The following is an 18214-nucleotide window of genomic DNA, read 5'->3' as shown; positions in this document are numbered from 1 at the left end:
CGAATGAGACACTGGTTTCACCTCTACTGACACTGGGTCTCAAAGCCGCTCAGCTGGGGACGACACACTGTCCTAAGCAATGTTAAAAGTTTTAGAGAGGATTGCTGGACCCCATTCTGGATCTGGGGGCCATGGGTCGGTAATTAAACAACTTTGATCCAATAGAGTTAAGTTGTTTAGGGGTGTCACTAGAGTCTCCCCTACTGTGGCCGAGTATTGGTTGGAGACCACTGAAATGATTATGAATGACACTGATTGCACTCATAATCAGAAATATAAGAGTGCAATTTAAGGGTGCAGTTTATTTGCTTCACGATGAGGCATATCAGTGGTGGTTGTCGGTTGAGGAGGGTACTCAACTAGATCGTCTGAACTGGGACTATTTTAAGACTGCCTTCCAAGAAAAATATATGGGCAAGAGTTATGTTCATGCTCGTAGGTGTGAGTTCATGAATCTCACGAAAGGTGATAAGTCTGTGGCCGAGTATGAGGCAGAATTTTTGAGACTGAGCCGCAACACTCGAGGCATGGTGGCATCTGAGTATGAGAAATGTATCCGTTTTGAGGATGGTTTGAGGGATAGTCTAAGAATTCTAATTACTCCACAGAGGGAGTGTGAGTTTGCTATTTTGGTAGATAAGGTGAAGACCACCGAAGAGGTTAAGCGCGTGGAGTGCCAGAACAGACCCTGAGAGAGAGGCAGGAATAAGAGGGATTCGAAGCCCTCTAGTTCTATTCAAAGGCCTAAGAAACGGGCCTGTTAGAGTGGGGGTTCCTGTTGCTCCTACTGGGATTCAGCCTTGTGGTGGTTGCGGTAGGCACCATCTGAGCGAGTGTTGGAGGAGATTAGTGGGTTGCCTGCAGTGTGGGTCATTGGAACACCGGATTAAAGAGTTCCACATCATACGAATCAGATGCAAGCTTCGATACCAGGTTTTACTCAGCCTCAAATAGCAGTACAACAGCCACTTAGAGGTCGTGGACTGGCTAGGGGTGGTAATGGCATGGGCTGAGGACAGAGAGCATCAGGAAAAGGTGCTAGTTAGACTGAGGTGAGGCAGTCTATATTGGTTTATGCTGGTCGACACCGAGAGGATAGAGACGCCCTTGATGTGATCAGAGGTACGTTTTTAATTTTTGATGCTTCATTTACTACTTTGATAGACATAGGTTCCACACACTCCTATGTAGCTAATTCTGTTTTCGAAAACTTGGGGATTTCTGCTAAATGTACTTCTAGTGAAATTACAATATTGAGTCCATTGAGATAGTCTGTTCGGGTAAATAGACTTTATATGAATGTTCCGTTGGAAGTACAAGAGACTATGTTTCTGAAAAATCTAATGGAACTACTGTCTGGGGAGTTTGACTTAATTATGGGTATGGATTGGTTAGTTGAGCACCGAGTTAGCTTGGATTGCATGACTAAGAGGGTCGTTCTAAGGATTGAGGATGATAAGGAGTTGGTTGAGATTGGCGAGCATTGAGATTACCTATCTAATGTAACCTCTACTTTAGTGGCTAAGAAATTAGTTCGAAAAGGGTGTAAGGCGTATTTAGCTTATATCAGTGTTTCAGTTTCTAGGGGCTCTTCTGTTGGGGATATCAGAATAGTAAGGGAATTTTTGGATATTTTTCTTGAGGAGTTACAGGGTTTACCTCTGAATCAGAAAGTTGAGTTCGATACTGAGCTTCTACCAGGTATAGCTCTGGTGTCCATTGCTCCTTACTGTATGCCACCGAAAGAGTTTACAGAACTTAAGGCTCAACTTCAAGAGCTTTTGGATTGTGGTTTCATCCATCCTAGCATGTCTCCGTGGGGGCACCGGTTTTGTTTGTAAATAAAAAAGATGGTACCATGAGGATGTGCATTGACTACCGGCAGTTGAATAAACTGACTATGAAGAATAAGTACCCACTTCCGAGGATCAACAATCTGTTTGATCAATTTTGTGGGGCTGCGGTATTCTCGAAAATAGATATTCATTCTAGGTATCATTAGCTTAGGTAAGGAACCTGATATTCATAAGACGACATTTAAGACTCGTTATGGGTACTACGAGTTCCTAGTTATGCCCTTTGATTCAACGAATGCTCCGACTGCATTCATGGATCTGATGAACCGAATATTTCAGCTGTATCTAGACCAGTTCATCGTAGTCTTCATCAACAATATTCTGGTGTACTCTAAGACTGATGATAAGCATCATAGAGTAGTGCTTCAGATACTTCGAGAGAATTAACTCTACGCTAAGTTGGGTAAGTGTGAGTTCTGGTTGTGAGAAGTAATTTTTTTAGGGCATTGGTTTCTACTGAGGAGATCTGAGTTGATCCTAGAAAGATTGAGGCTGTGCTTGATTAGAAACAGCCTAAGAACGTATTTGAGATCTGCAGTTTTCTGGGTCTTGCGGGTTATTATCGACGATTTGTTAAGGGGTTTCCACTAATTGTAGCTCCTCTGACTAAATTTCTACCCAAGAATGTTCCTTTCGTCTGGACTGATACGCAACAGTCAAGCTTCGAGAAGCTCAAGTCTATTCTGACTCAGGCTCCTGTTCTAATACAGCCTGAATCTGGTAGGGAGTTTATGGTGTATAGTGATGTGTCACACGTCGGTCTGGGATGTGTACTGATGCAAGATGGTAAGGTTGTGGCTTATGCATCCTATCAACTTAAGTCACATTAGGGGAATTATCCAACGCATGATCTCGAGTTAGCTGTCGTGGTGTTTGAATTAAAGATCTAGAGGCATTATCTGTATGGTGAGAGGTGTATCATCTACACCAATCACAAGAGCCTCAAGTTCCTCCTTACTTAGAAGGAGTTGAATCTTAGACAGCGTCAATGGATTGAGCTGTTAAAAGATTATGACTGCACGATAGAGCATCATCTTGGTAAGGCTAATGTGGTGGCCGATGCTCTCAATCGTAAAACGATGACTGATTTGAGAGTGATGTTCACTCGTCTTAGTTTGTTCGATGATGGGGATCTGTTAGCTGAGTTGCAAGTTAAATCGACTTGGATTGGGAAGATTCAAGAAAAGCAGTTAGAGGATGAGTATTTGGTTCTACGGTTTTGTTAGGTTGAGAGTGGCAGCACATCTGACTTTGGACTAAATAAAGATAAGGTATTGTGTTTTCGAGTCGGGTTTGTGTACCGAATGATTCTGATTTGAGGCAGTCGATTCTGAGGGAGGCACATAGTAGCCCTTATACCATGCATCTCGGTGGTAATAAGATGTATTGGATCTCCGCGAACTGTATTGGTGGCCGAATTTGAAATAAGAGGTAACAAATTTTATTGCTCGTTGTCTAACGTGCCAGCAAGGTAAAGCTGAGCACCAGTTGCCTACGAGTTTTCTTTAACCTGATAAGATTCCCTTATAGAAATGGGAACGAGTGACGATGGATTTCGTTAGTGGGTTGCCCTTGAAACCCACTAAAAAGAATTCTGTTTGGGTCATTGTGGATCGATTGACCAAGTTTGCCCATTTTATTCCGGTGGACGGACTACTCTCTGCAAAAGTTAGTGAAGCTCTATATTTCTAAAATTGTGAGACTGCATGAGGTTCTGGTTTCGATAATCTCTGATAGGGATCCTAGCTTCACTTCTCGGTTTTGGAAGAAACTGCATGAGGCTCTGGGTTTGAGATTGGAATTCAGTATTACGTTCCATCCTCAGACTGATGGTCAATCTGAGAGGGTGATTCAGATACTGGAGGATATGCTTCAAAGTTGTGTGATTGATTTTTGAGGTAGTTGGGAGGATTTTCTACCGTTAGTTGAGTTCACCTACAATAAAAGGTTCCAGTCTAGCATCCATATGGCACCCTACGAGGCTCTGTATGGTCGTAAGTGTTGTACTCCACTATGTTGGACTGAGTTGGGAGAATGATGAATTTTGGGTCCTGAGTTGGTTTTCGATACTGAAGATAAGGTTAGACTGATTCGGGATCATCAGAAGGTGACTTCTGATAGATAGAATTCCTATGCAGATTTGAAAAGGAGAGATATCGAGTACTCGATGTGTAACTTCGTGTTCCTTAAGGTATCCCCATGGAAGAAGGTTCTGAGGTTCGATCGTGAGGGCAAGTTGAGCCTTAGGTCTATTGGGCCATACCGAATTCTGAAGGGTGTGGGATCGGTCACTTATCAATTAGAGCTACCTCCAGAGTTAGACCATATCCATGATGTGTTTCACGTCTCGATGTTGAGGCAGTATAGGTCTGATCCATCTCACGTTGTCTCTGTTGAGGAGATCAATGTTAGACCGGACTTGACTTTTGAGGAGGAAGTCCATTCCATTAGTTAAGATTCTGTGGCGAAATCATGACACTAAGGAAGCCACGTGGGAACCTGAGGACTCGATGCATTAGCAGTATCTTCATCTATTAGGATAAGGTAAATTTCGAGCCCGAAATTTCCTTTAAGGGGTAGAGTTGTAACACCTTGAATAATTTAATTTTGTTTGTGTGAAATCTGATAAATGTGTATCTACTTCAATGGTTAAGTGTTTTGGGTGTGTGTATGAGGTATTGGGTTCAAGTCTCTATTTTGGAAAATTTTGTTATTTTTTATCCAAGCCTCATCCCTGTTGGGTGGACTTATATAAAATTGTCTGTTAACTTATGTAACACCCCTAGCTCATATCCATCGCTGAAATAGGTTTACAGAGCATTACTGGAATTTACAGATAAAATAAAATGATATTTCACATCATATAGCATTCATATCAGAAACCAATTGAAATCAAGCATAATGTCCCTTATGTGAGCCCTCAAGGCCCAAAATACACATTAGAAACAAGTTGGGACTAAACTAGGTACTCAGAGAATTTTTTAGATCTCTGTGAACTGTATTGGTGGCCATGTCACCTGGCTGTGTGTCACACACAGTTGAGACACACGCATGTGTCTCTGCCCGTGTGGACGAAAATAGGTCATTTTACAAGCCATATTTATCACCCAATTTGGTGTTAGCCTACAATCAACATTATGCATATCAACAAGCCAAAATTAGGAACTAAAACAAACCAAAATCAAGCTTTTCACATATAATATCTTTACATACAACCAATATGCCTTTAGGCACCTCAGATGACAAATTATAACATGTGTACTCATGTATTCAATATATTTATATGTATAACTAACTTACATGCACATTTGTACCCAAGGTTTACCAAACTAATTTGCATTATTTCAAACCAAGTTACTTACCTACCAAAACATACCATTTGATGCCAAAATGTATTTCAAATACTAGCATATTTAGTTATATATACCTTACATATCAAGGTACCGATTCATGATCAACTTATCGCATACTAAAACACATGTATATAAATGCATGTTTAGCTAACACTTTACCTTTCACTATACAAGCATAAACTAAACCACACATCAACCACATAAGGCAAATATGCACAAACCAAAATGTGCCAAAACACAAGCCAAATAAGTAGCTAATCTCCACAAATTACATATAGGCCAACATTTAGCCAAAATAACCTATACATGCCATTATAACCAAAATAAAAACATCCAAAAGTACCGGTAAAACCAATGGATAGTGTGATTTAACTCCGACAAGCTTCCAACCCAATCGAGCTTCTGATAATCTGAAAAGTAAAGAAAACAAATATGTAAGCAATGAATGATTAATAATCTCGTATAAACTTTAATCATATCAATTCATTTCAAATATGAAATATATACATATTAAGAATAATTCAATATCGATACCGCAAGATTCATAAAGCTATATTCAACAACTCACAAGGTGAATAAATCCACAGCATCACTTATACATATCATTCCTAGCATAGTAGGATTTTAAATAACTTTAAACCTTACTTCTATTTCATGAGCTCAAACATATTTTCATTTGAACACTTACCATTTCAATACAACTTATAATTAAACATATTACCATTCAACCAACAGCTTGGCATTTGCCTAAGCATCAAACAATAATACTTGTTAGCATACTTGAATATATTTCATATAAATTCAACATCGATAACCTTATTATCTCAACATGTCACACTTGAGTTTATTACTCGTCTCAACTTACATAATTTCCATGTATCAACATATCAAAGATATTTGTATATGTTCATGTCATGATACATATCATTCTCTTACCATTTCTTCATATACATATATCATCCATTTCAATATATCAATATATCATGTACCATCATTTCCATGTATTTCATGTATATATTGTATTAGTTCGTATCAAATTCATAACATCTCATAACAGAACACTTCTCGTTGAACCATTTAGGATATCGTTGGATAACTTTCAAATTCATTAACTAAATCACTTTACCAAGACTTTCCCAAATCGAAGAACAACTTACGGATAAGAGTACATCGTTAACAGAAGCTCATAAGAGCTGGGCATTCCAAATACGCCAACATAAGCTCGAAAGCTAAATAGAAGCTCATAAGAGTTAAACAGAAACTCAAAAGTTGAACAAAAGCTCGTCAGAGCTGAACAGAATCTCATAAGAGTTGAACATAAGCTCGTAAGAGCTTAATAGAACTCATAAGAGTTGAATAGAAGCTTGTAAGAGCTGAATAGAAGCTCAAAAAAGCTAAACAGAAAGTAAAACACGAGAGTTCACAACAAATGCTGAACCTCGGTTTACTTGGGTAATTTTTTGATATCTACCTTCAATAGCGCCATACACCAAATATCGAATGTACTTAAATCCCGCGTTCTATTCAACATAAATATTTAATTCAATATTATAATTCCAACAATAATTCATTTTCAACAATAAAATAACTTCATAATACCATTCATCAAATTAATACAAATATTAATTTTTAACCGTACGAACTTACCTGGATAAATTGCAGAAATACCAAGATTCAGGGGCATTTTGGTAATTTTTTATTTTCCTTAATTTTCCACCAAGTCTTGATCTAAATTAATAATTTCATTCAATTTATTAATTTAGACAATAAAAAAATCCATTTCATGTAATTTGGTCATTTTTTACATTTTTACAAAATTTCCCCTAAAGTTTTACTTTTATTCAATTTAGTCCCTGAACCCAAAATATGCAAATTAATCATTTTTAATAGAAATACAAGCTAGCCAAATATTTATGGCATTCAATACAACCCAATTTTGCAATAAATTCACAACAAACCCTTGTATTTATACTATTTCAATAATTTAGTCCCTAATAAAAAAATTCATCAAAAATCACTTAATAAAATACTTTTAAATAACAATTAATATCTTAAATTCATCATTTAATATCAAAAATCACAAGGTTCATCAATGGAAACTTTCAAAATCTTTAACAGTTTCAAAATTGAAGGTACAAACTAGCTAGATCTAGTTGCAACGATCTTAAAAACATAAAAATTATTAAAAACAAGACGAAATTCACTTACTGATTGACTTTTAAAGCTTGGCCAAACCCTAGCTCTATTTTCATGGAAGCTTTTGATTTGTAATTGAAGAAGAAGATGATAACCACACCTTTTTTTTTCTTATGTTTTTAATTTAATTTAATTTAATCTATCAAATTACCATATTACCCTTAGTTAATAATTAATTTAAAACACCAAATCTATGCCCATATTTGTCCATCACATAAATATATGGCATAATTACCATAAAAAAAGGTTTAATTTCACAATTGTTCCTTCAATTTAATTAAATTCTAACTAAATAAACTTATTTACAATTTAATCCCAAACTTATTAGGACTAAAAGAAAAATTAATCCAAAATCTAGTGGAATCAATCATAACACCACCGCTTGGAAACTTTGACTATGGTTTAATTACCATTTAAGTCCCTTTTCCTTTATCAATTACCCATTTAATCAAATAGTGATTAAATTTAACATCTTTTACAATTTAGTCCTTTTTAATTAATTAACAATCGAAACGTTAAAATTTTTCAATGAAACTTTAATACCACCTTAATTTCACTCTGTAAATATTTTTATAAATATTTACGGTTCGGTTTATAGAAATGAGGTCTCGATGCCTCACTTTTTAAAACCACTTGACCTACGATTTTACCACTCGAACCTAATAATTCATTATAAAACATAAATTACCCATTCAAAAATCTTTCTAAAACCATATTTGACTCGTAAATATTCAATAAAAAAATTTATGAGCTTATTTGACAGATTTGGTGGCCTCGAACCACTGTTTGACACCACTAAAAAATTGGGCTGTTACAACTTAAATCAGAATGAGCTTGTTGGTTCGAGTGGTAAGGAGTTAGTGTGTCGGAGGTCCTGTGTTCGAATCCCTGCACGAGCATGAGTGTTAATTTTTACTTCGAGTGTCTGATAGAGGTTTGGAGGAACAAAAATTCTAAGCTGGTTGAGAGTTAGTGGGTTAGTGGGGAGTGGGAGGAAACGAAGGGATAGATTATCAGATTTTCTAAATTTTAATTTTATTTTTTCTCTTTTCCCAAAATTTTCTTTCTCTGACGTTTTTTTCTTCCTATTTTCCCACTTTCAATTTTCGTTTCCTTCTTCCAATTTCTGTCAAAATTTATCTTTTAATTCGCGATACTTTAATGTTTTGATTCCTTCGTGTTACTATATAGGTAAGGGGTTCATTGTGTTTTAGGGTGGTTTTGATTTATACTTTAGTCTCTATTGGTGTACGAGGTTAATTCGTCATACCATTTTGCTAGGTGTTCTTCAAGAAAATCGAGACTCTTCGATTGCGTAGTTAAGTTTAGAGGTCGTCTTCGTTGAGGGTAAGTTTTCCAAACGTTTTAGTGATGTTTTTCTTTTGAAGTTGTGCGTTTGGTTACATGAATTTGAATGAGGATTCATTTGGATTTGTGAACTCACTTTGATTGTGGACGTTTTGTGATAATTTTAGGTTCCGTTCACTCCATGGGGTATGTTTGCTTCAAAAACGAACCAGGTGTGTTCTCCTAACATGAAAAATTAAGTTTCGGTGAAAGTCAAAAATGGAATCTATCGACGCCACACGGCATGTGGCCTGGCGGTATGGTTGGCTATGTACGAGACACGGTTGTGTGACTGACGAAGGCGTGGCCATGCGCAATACACGGCTGTGTGACGGTACAAGTGTGGCCGTGTGGGCCATACAAGCTAGGCCGTGTGCGCCACACAGGCAAGGCCAATCTGGGCATGTGGGCCCAGAATTCTGAAACATTCTCTAAGGGCGCACAGGTTATTTCGATCGACTGTAGGCCTACCGTAAGGTCGATAAGAGCTAACCAAACCCTATTTCATGTGATTTAATATTCTAATAGACTGATCTGAATAGGATACTGATATGTATGTCTGACTATACTGTTAAAGCATGTATCTATCTGTATACGATCATGTTAAGCATGTTTAATCTGATAGTTCTGCATATGTACTCTATACCTGTGATTGGGGTAGGAATTGTATATGTGGAGGAAGTGATCTGTATGGCGACTCTTCGCCTATATTCTGGAAACTTGACTACATATTATCTGTTATGTGTCGCGTCGACACTATATGGTGTGTAGGGATGGATGGGTGTTTTTAACCTCACATGATGTGATGGGATGGTCGGAGATGGTGTGTAGAGGATGGGGGTAGGATTCTGCATATCTGTATCTATTATGGACTTAAGTCCGAATCTGTATCTGACTGTATACGAAACATTGTGTATGTTACATGGCTATTCCTGTCAGGTTACATACTGAGTTTACGAAAACTACTTTCTGTTTGTCTGTTTTATTCAGGTAATCCTTAAACTTAGGCGAGTCGGTGCGACGGAGGCTCAGCGTGACGACTTGACCAAGAACTATTTTTATTCAGTAATTAATGGTTTAATTTTAAAATCTAATTTCTCTTGAGAGTTTGTAATTTTTGAGACTCTCTGGACTATTTGGTTTTAACTTTTGGATTTGGATTTTGTTTTGCTATGTTTTCGCAATGTCAACAAAAACACTTTACACAAAAAATAGGTTTGCGAAAACACAAGCTTGGTTTTTGTTTTAAATGATTTTCAAACTTTTGTTACGAAATAAACGATTAATTTTAACGAACAACTTATAATGATTTCAGTAATGAATATGTTTTATAATATTTGGACGTTTTATCAAATAGCTAAACATGGTTTATCGAAGAATCGTCGATTCCAAAACTCTTCTTCGTAACACTCCCGGATTCGGCCATAACGTCTAGGCCGTATTTAGGGTGTTACAATCAATATGATTATTGGTAGTGATAAGGAATGGGCACTTTCTAAATTTGAGAGAAAAGCATTCAAGAAACACCATGTCAATTAGAACTTCTTTAAAATTACCTTATTAGAAAAAAGCATGGTGAGTTGAGTTTAATGACAAGGACGAGGAAATGGTCTTCGATGACAAAGGAAATGACCCTTTGGTAGTAATAGCAGCCATTACATGATATTAAGTTAAAAGAATCCTAGTAGATTATGGTAGTGCAGTGGAAGTCTTATATTAAGATGTTTTCAAACAAATGCAGTTGAAAGAGACAACCTTGAAGAAAGCAACACATTTGGTTTTGTTAACCAACTTATCCAAGTTAAAGGATTGATTATGCTTTAAGTCATAATCAAATATGCTGATTACAAAACTATGAAATGGAAGATTTTTTTTTTGTAGTAGTAGATCATCTTTCAACATACAATGCTATTTTTGGTTGTTTGATCATGCACATGACTAAAATGATTACGTTTATGTTTTGCATGAAAATAAAGTTTCCTACTTCAACAGGGATTAGTTATTTGAATTCGGATCAACAAATGGCGAGCTAGAGCCATACTATGCCCCTCCAATTAACCACCAAGACTGCACCAACCAAGACCTTAAAGAGGTGCATTCTAGTATTTGAGGTGCTAGAATTGATTCATTTTCTTGTAGCTAATAACAAATATTAGTTATCCTTTAACCACAAAAAAATAATTTTTCTTTTTAATGTATTACACTATCAAAAAACATCCTTCAACAACATAGATTTACTCGACCTAACCAAATTAACTTTTTAGTAAAAATTTAAGGGCCTAAAGATATGTTTAAATGTTGGGTTATCCATTCCCCTAAAGTTTTGGACATAGTATTTATTAATTCAGGTTGGATTGGTTTAATCTAAACATGTCTAAAGGTCGAGCTATTTATTTAAATTTAAAGTCTTACTCAATATTTGACAAAAATTTGAATAAAAATAATAAACTTAAATATGAGATTGAGTAAAAACAAAAGTTATGCATGTTTAATATATGTAACAAGTTTAGGCTCCAATGTTCAAAGCTTAAACTAAATTCGACTTGGTTTGTTTTACAATTTTATAATTCAAAACGATATTTCAATTTATTTTTATATATTATATAATTTAGATCATATGAAGATTAATACATTTTTAACATGTTAAGTGAGTCTAAATAAACTTGAGCTAGCCATTTACAAATATTGATAAGTCAAGACAATTAAGGCATATTTCGAGTCAAATCACATTTGAACAAATACGTGTGGTGTTGATACTATATAAAGGCCGAACTTAAATCCGATTTGACTACACATTAACACTTTTAGGCTTTACTTGGTAGGGTGAAAAGAAAATTAGAAAGATAGAATATTGAAGGAGTGGAAAAATAAAAAGATGGAAAATATAAAAAAAAAAGTTCAATAGAAAAGTGGAAAGAAAATAAATTTTGAGTGTGTTTAGTTGGAAGAAAAGTGAGAAGAAAGAAAATATGAGAGATGATTATTTTCCATCTTAATGCATAAAAATCAATCTTTTCAAATTGGAATGATGAGAGGAGAGAAATGAGACAGATGTATATGTTAGTTCAAAATGATTATTTTTCAAATGTTTTATTTTTTTAATTTTATTTGTTTACTCTACCAAGCAATGGATAGAAAGAAAATGTTCTTTCCAAATTTCTATATTTCCTACAAAGCACACCTATGAAAAGAATAATTATATTTTCCATTCTTTTAATTTTTCTTTTTCCTCTACAAAGTAAAGCTTTAATCTTTAATGATAAAAAATAATTATTTTATTTGAATTTATAATTATCAAATATATAAACACTATGTTAAATTATTTTAATATTATATTATGTTTTAAATAGTGAAGTCCAGCCCTTTAGACAAAATTTTAAAAAATTGGAGGAAGCCCATCCAACGAATTCTAAGTCAAATCGAGTATGAATTTGCCGCGAAGACCGTTTGGTTTAAGATGAGATATTTTTGAACGGGTAGGCCTTGCATTTCGCTCAATTTTCTAAACTGTAATGAAAAAAGCCCCCATTATTATTACTATACTATGCTTCAAAAGGAAAAAGAAATGAAATTAAACTGCCGAAGTTGTTGTCGAGACGAGAGTTGAGATTTAGTCAAAGATCACCAATGGGTAATTGCCAAATAAAGAAGAAAAAAACCCACCCATTTTCTTCTTATGTCGTTTTTGCCTCTTTGTCTCTCCACCATTTTCGAATACCAAGCTAAAAAAATCCCATGTAAAATAGAATTAATGAGCTTTTTGTTATATTAATATCCCTACCATCCTCCTTCCTACTTTGCAGAGGTACATCTTTTTTTGTTTTTTAATATTTGAATTCTGGGTTTTGGTGTTTCTTAATCATCTTTGAATGTTGGTTAGTAATATTTAACATTGTATTTGCAGGAATTTGGGTCCAAGGGGGTCGATAAGATATACGATAAGACGACTGTGTGATCCTTCTGCCCTTTACTGTTGCTCACCTATCTGGAAAATTCTCTCACTACCTTCCGATGATGTCTGCTGTTCAAGCCGAGACCCAAGGTCCTCTCTGTTTTTTTTTTAACATTCTTTTGTTAGATCTTCATGCATCTTTAGATTTTCCATTAACATGTTTATAGGTATAATTAGTCTCCCCCCCTTTTTTTTATGTATTGATTTATGTCTTCTGTGTTGCTCGATGGGATTCCATCGTTAAATCTAAGGTATCCGTTTTGAACATCCACAGATCATTTAAGAATTTGTCAACCGAATGTGTGCTTATGTTGATTCGAATCAAGAACTTCTCATTTAAGAGAGATCTTTTCTCAAGGCAAGTAGTGATTGAGCTACTTGTGTTGTAAAAAGGTCCCGAGAAGTCCTAAGTTTGAATCAATGGAGGCGCACTTTCGAGTGATAAATCCTTTTAAGGGATCATTGGTTCTCAAAAAGGATAATACCTTAAGTATAAGCGCATGCAAGGAACATCTTGGTGGAGAATGCTTTTATTTATTGTACCTTTGAATGTTGATTTGCATGGCTTTTTTTTGTGGCATAACTGTAATGCTATTCCAGTGCTATGCTATTTAGTCGTTTTTTGTTAATGATGGTTGATCAGAAACCAAAATGTAATGTTGGGAGATGAAAAAGCTTGGAATGTTTTCGGGCTTTTAGTATATATCCATTTATAATGTTAATAATTTGTTCATCATATCGGCATTGATCAGATATGGAGCTGAAGCAATCAGGGTCTGTTAAGAAGGCAGCAAGGAGTGCATCCAATAAATTCAGGAATTCACTTTCAAAGAGAGGTAGGAGGAGCAGTAAAGTAATGTCTATTGAAATAGATGATGAGATTGATGCAGAGGAGATGCAGTCTGTTGATGCCTTGCGTCAGGCACTTATATTGGAGGAAAAGTTACCTGCAAGACATGATGATTATCATACGTTGCTAAGGTAACTTTCTTTCCCGACTCTTTATTTTTCTTTAAAGTACTCGTATCTGACATATTTGGATAGGAGGGAGGAGTTATAATCTTTCTAAATATATGAAAATGAACTTCTAAAAAATTGAGCATAATGTCTGTATAACATAGGTTTCTTCTATCTTGTTGTAGATAAATACACTGTTATATTTTATGTTTCGACATGTCTATTCATGTGTAAGCTGAATGAATGATTAAAAATGGGTTTGCATGTGAATCCAGAGTATAGAACAAAATATGCAGAGTTCAAGAAGGATTTGAGCAGCTATGCACAGTCCGATGGGTAACAAAATATTATATTTAAGTTTCAACATTACTCACCTGTAAATGTACCTCTCTATAATGCAGGTTCTTGAAGGCCAGAAGATTTGACATTGAGAAATCAAAGGAAATGTGGACTAATATGCTCCAATGGAGGAAGGAATTTGGTACCGACACAATTAATGAGGTATTCTTCTTACAGAACATACAACTCTGCTATTTGTTTAAGGTTCCTATCAAACATTGCCTTTTTAAAACTGGCCCAGAAGATGACTCTCATTTTTGCTAGTGTTTTCTTCTTTTCCTAAGGACTTCGAGTTCAAGGAGCAGGCGGAAGTGTTGAAATATTATCCTCAGGGGTATCATGGAGTAGATAAGGACGGACGACCGGTGTATATAGAAAGACTAGGCCTTGTAGATGCTTCCAAGCTCATGCAAGTCACCACCATGGACCGCTATCTCAAATACCATGTAAGGGAGTTTGAGAAGACCTTTAGTGTTAAGTTTCCTGCTTGCTCGATTGCAGCCAAGAAGCACATTGATCAAAGCACAACAATCTTAGATGTACAAGGAGTGGTAAGTGAGATTCAATAATTACTATGTCTATGATACAACAATTTCAATGCTCAGTTTAACAAATCCGGACTTAATCCAGCTGGTTCTTCTCTAGCCATCCTTTTTGGCCATTGAATAAAAGAGAAATGCTAGTTTCGACCTCTAACCTTCCAACTCAAGTATTTTTACAAAGAAAAAAGGAAACTTTTATTAATGTATAAGAATGTTTTTGGGGTTTAATTTCGAGTTAACAACACAGGGTCTTAAGAGCTTCACGAAAGCTGCAAGGGACCTTGTAGGTAGCCTTCAGAAGATTGATGGTGATAATTATCCTGAGGTACTGATTTCCTTAAAATTAGTGATGGATAATATCTAAGTTTTTTATTTAGTTGTGACATTTTAAATTGTAAATGATAGAAGTCTGATGTGCAACGTTGTTTCCATTTTGGCAGACATTGAATCGCATGTTCATCATCAATGCAGGTTCTGGATTTAGAATGTTGTGGAACTCTGTCAAGTCTTTCCTAGATCCTAAAACCACAGCCAAGATCAATGTAAGCATACAGATTACATATGTTTCCTCACACCTGAATTTGCTAGTTTTAACCAATAAGCAAATAATTGGTAAAATCAATTACATACCAGGTTCTTGGCAACAAATATCAGAGCAAGTTGCTTGAAATAATTGATGAAAGGTATGTTCCCGCTAGATTATTTAAATTTTTCTTCTTTTTCATGATGTTGCAACATTTTCCTGGTGTTGCTTCTTTTCTTTTTCCTATATACATACATACATATGTATGTATGTATGTATGTATGTATGTATGTATGTATCTATATGTAGATGATATATATTCATGTTGGGGCTCTATATCAGTGAGTTGCCAGATTTTCTGGGAGGCACTTGCACTTGTGCTGATAAAGGAGGTTGCATGCTTTCTGATAAGGGTCCATGGAAGGACCCAGAGATCATTAAGGTGAACCATTCATTTTTTATTTCTTTTTTCTCCCTCAGTTGCAGTCATATTGATGACCTTGTATCGTTTGTGATCTGGATTCAAGGCACTTCTAATCAGTCCTTTTGACTTTGCAGATGGTTCAAAGTGGTGCACATAAAGGCTCAAAGAAATCACAGGATGAAAGCACTGAAGAGAAAACGACTTCAGAGGTTAAAACTGAGTCCCCAAAGGTTCTACTTGCTCTTTTGCCCTCTATATCGACGTCCTCTTCTATTTCGATTCTTCATTTTTCTTTGATTGACCAAGTAGTTTGTTTCACAGTCTACGCCGGCTAGTGAACCCGTGGCTGCTGAGGCAGTTCCAGTTGCACCAATTAAACAATCAGACAATCCTGTTGAGCATTCAGAACCCCCTCCCGTACAGGAAATAGTAAGTTTAGCAGCCTTTAAGAGATTTCAGGACCTAAAAGGTGAATCAAGTTAATATAGAAGCCTTAAAGGATGCTATGCAAGGCCTATTGGCAAAGAACTTGAGTTGCTAAATATCTTAACCTGATCGAATTTATTTGCTTTCCCTCAATCCCTTCATTTTCTTCCGAAAGTCACAGGTCCAAAAGAGCCCAAATGAAAATGTTGTCGCAGTGGTTAATGAACCCGTGATGGATTTGGCATTGGCGAAACCAGAGCAAAATGGAAATTTTGCTCCTCTACAGAGAGGTGCATGGCCTACTCAGACTCTAATTTGCTCTTCGTGTTCCTCAATCATGTATTCATATTGTGTTTGTTATTATTTCCGTATCATAATATCGTGTTTAAGGTATTACATTACGTGTCTAGATTCTAACAGGTATAAGGTTCTCTACTGTGGAAATCGCAGATTCTTTTAGTAAGCAGGCAAGTCGCAAGCACCCGGATGCGGCTAGCTCTCATGTTTTCAATGGTGTGATGACCTTTGTTATGGGAATAGCCACCATGGTGAAAGTGACACGCAACATGCCAAGAAAGGCCGGCGATGACAAGACCGACTCTAGTCCGGCTGAAGGCATTGGCACAAAGGTTAAGAGCGCGGAAGGTCCGGCCAAGTTAACACCACCACCATCACCAGCCATCTCCCATGATGAGTTGGCGTCAGTCATGAAACGTATGGCTGAGTTGGAGCACAAACTATCTGTTGTCAACAGGCAAAGTACAACAATGCCCCCTGAGAAGGAAGAAATGTTGAATTCTGCACTAACCCGGGCTGATGCCTTAGAACAAGAGCTTATGGCAACCAAGAAGGTAACCGTTTCTATTTTTGATGAAACGAGCTATAATTGCACATATATATATATATAAATTGTATTGCATGGACGTAAAACTGATTGCAATTTCCATTGCCTTGCTTTTTTCAGGCTCTAGAAGACTCATTTGCACAACAGCAGGAGCTTGTGGCTTATATTGAGAAAAAGAAAAAGAAGAGGAGGACTTTAATAGTAAGATATCAAGATCATATTAGTTAATATTTGCCCAATTTTATCTTTTGCTTATAAACCTGTCTCATTCCGAAATCTCCATTTGCTTGTGTTCCAGTTTTGGTGATGAATGAGATGCTGTAAGCTGACACAGGTGCTCAGGAAAGAGGTGGTGGAATAATTTGTTTCTTTCAAGACCAAGCCACCCCACACCCTGCAAATGCACTCTGGTCTCATAAGATGCTAATCTCAAGTTTTTATCATTATTAATTGCCCCGCAAGGATCAATTGTACAAATATACATATATTTATATATACCTATCGCCTGGCATGAGCTCGACACTCAACTGTTTATTTTCTTTTTTATCTGCCTTGTTTAGAAAACCAGTGGTTACAAAGCAAGGAAATGAAACTTTCCTGGAAACATGCAGCGGAATTTAATTATGTAGTCAGTGTTAATCTGCATTCTTTAATTCCTAGTCTCTGTTATAAAACATTATGGGAAGTTATATAATCAGCCATCTATTTCAACATTTTTTACATTACATGTGACTCAATGCATGTGTTTAACCAGTAATATAGACAGATAATCCACACTTCTATCATAAATTTAGTGTACCCTTTATTATAAAACAATAACCCTCCCTAATATTACCAAAATGAGATGCGTATGTGTAAATGTCGCATCATTTCTACAAGCGAAAGCAAGGAGGCGGTCCAAAGAGGCCGTGTTTACTTGGAAATGGAAGGTGTAGTTGAAAATTTTTCACTTTGATGATTGAAGGAAAAGCAAAGTCAAAGGCAGTGGCTATCGGCGAAAATGTAATCAAAAGAAGAAGCTATTTTTTTTTCTACGCTTTTATCAATGCAAAGCAAAGCCAACCCCTTTTTAGGCATTGAGATGGTTTTCAACTCCACAATGTCAACATTTAGTATTAAATTCACATTAAAAGTGTTAGAAAAAATGGAACACGTGCTTACTATATATTTGCTGTTATTTTGTGTTCCATCAAAGTAACATGTTTACTAATAAAGCATTTGATCGTTAATTTTTTCGACATGAGTAATCTCTCTAGTACTCTCTCTGGTACTCTAGCATTGGCTGCTCAAACAGGCAATAGGGCAACTAAAAAAGTCCGATTGAGGGAGGAGGAACCTCTCGATGGAGGGGGAATGGATATAGATTCGACAGCAAAAGGCAGCCTATCGTTCAAAGATATGTTGATGATGAATGAGAATAAGAATAATGAGGTATTAAAGGATGCGGATTCAAAT

The 18214-nt window shown here is 36.1% G+C and overlaps 1 protein-coding gene across 2 annotated transcripts; it reads left to right on the top strand.

The window, feature by feature from the left end:
• Positions 1–12303: 12303 nt before the first annotated feature.
• On the top strand, positions 12304–17472 carry LOC107914277 (phosphatidylinositol/phosphatidylcholine transfer protein SFH12). Of its 2 annotated transcripts, none has more exons than XM_016843144.2 (15): positions 12304–12557; positions 12657–12794; positions 13457–13685; positions 14063–14162; positions 14285–14551; positions 14790–14867; positions 14983–15084; positions 15176–15225; positions 15408–15507; positions 15624–15719; positions 15811–15918; positions 16091–16205; positions 16366–16766; positions 16880–16960; positions 17058–17472. In XM_016843144.2, the coding sequence occupies exons 2-15, from the start codon at positions 12764–12766 to the stop codon at positions 17064–17066; spliced, it is 1767 nt and encodes a 588-aa protein (XP_016698633.1). In that variant the 5' UTR covers positions 12304–12557; positions 12657–12763; the 3' UTR covers positions 17067–17472. The 2 variants fall into 2 exon arrangements, with proteins under 2 accessions (XP_016698633.1, XP_016698635.1); XM_016843146.2 differs by having other exon boundaries at positions 12350–12557; positions 16097–16205.
• Positions 17473–18214: the final 742 nt, after the last annotated feature.

Source organism: Gossypium hirsutum, chromosome D10, assembly GCF_007990345.1.
Source record: "Gossypium hirsutum isolate 1008001.06 chromosome D10, Gossypium_hirsutum_v2.1, whole genome shotgun sequence".
Lineage (NCBI taxonomy): Eukaryota > Viridiplantae > Streptophyta > Magnoliopsida > Malvales > Malvaceae > Gossypium > Gossypium hirsutum.
This window is presented reverse-complemented; position numbering and strand designations above follow the sequence as displayed.

Coding starts and splice junctions, on each gene's coding strand:
- LOC107914277 (XM_016843144.2), top strand. CDS start 12,764: ATGATGTCTGCTGTTCAAGCCGAGACCCAAG. Junction 12,795..13,456: donor TGTTCAAGCCGAGACCCAAG/GTCCTCTCTGTT, acceptor GGCATTGATCAG/ATATGGAGCTGAAGCAATCA. Junction 15,085..15,175: donor AAACCACAGCCAAGATCAAT/GTAAGCATACAG, acceptor ATTACATACCAG/GTTCTTGGCAACAAATATCA.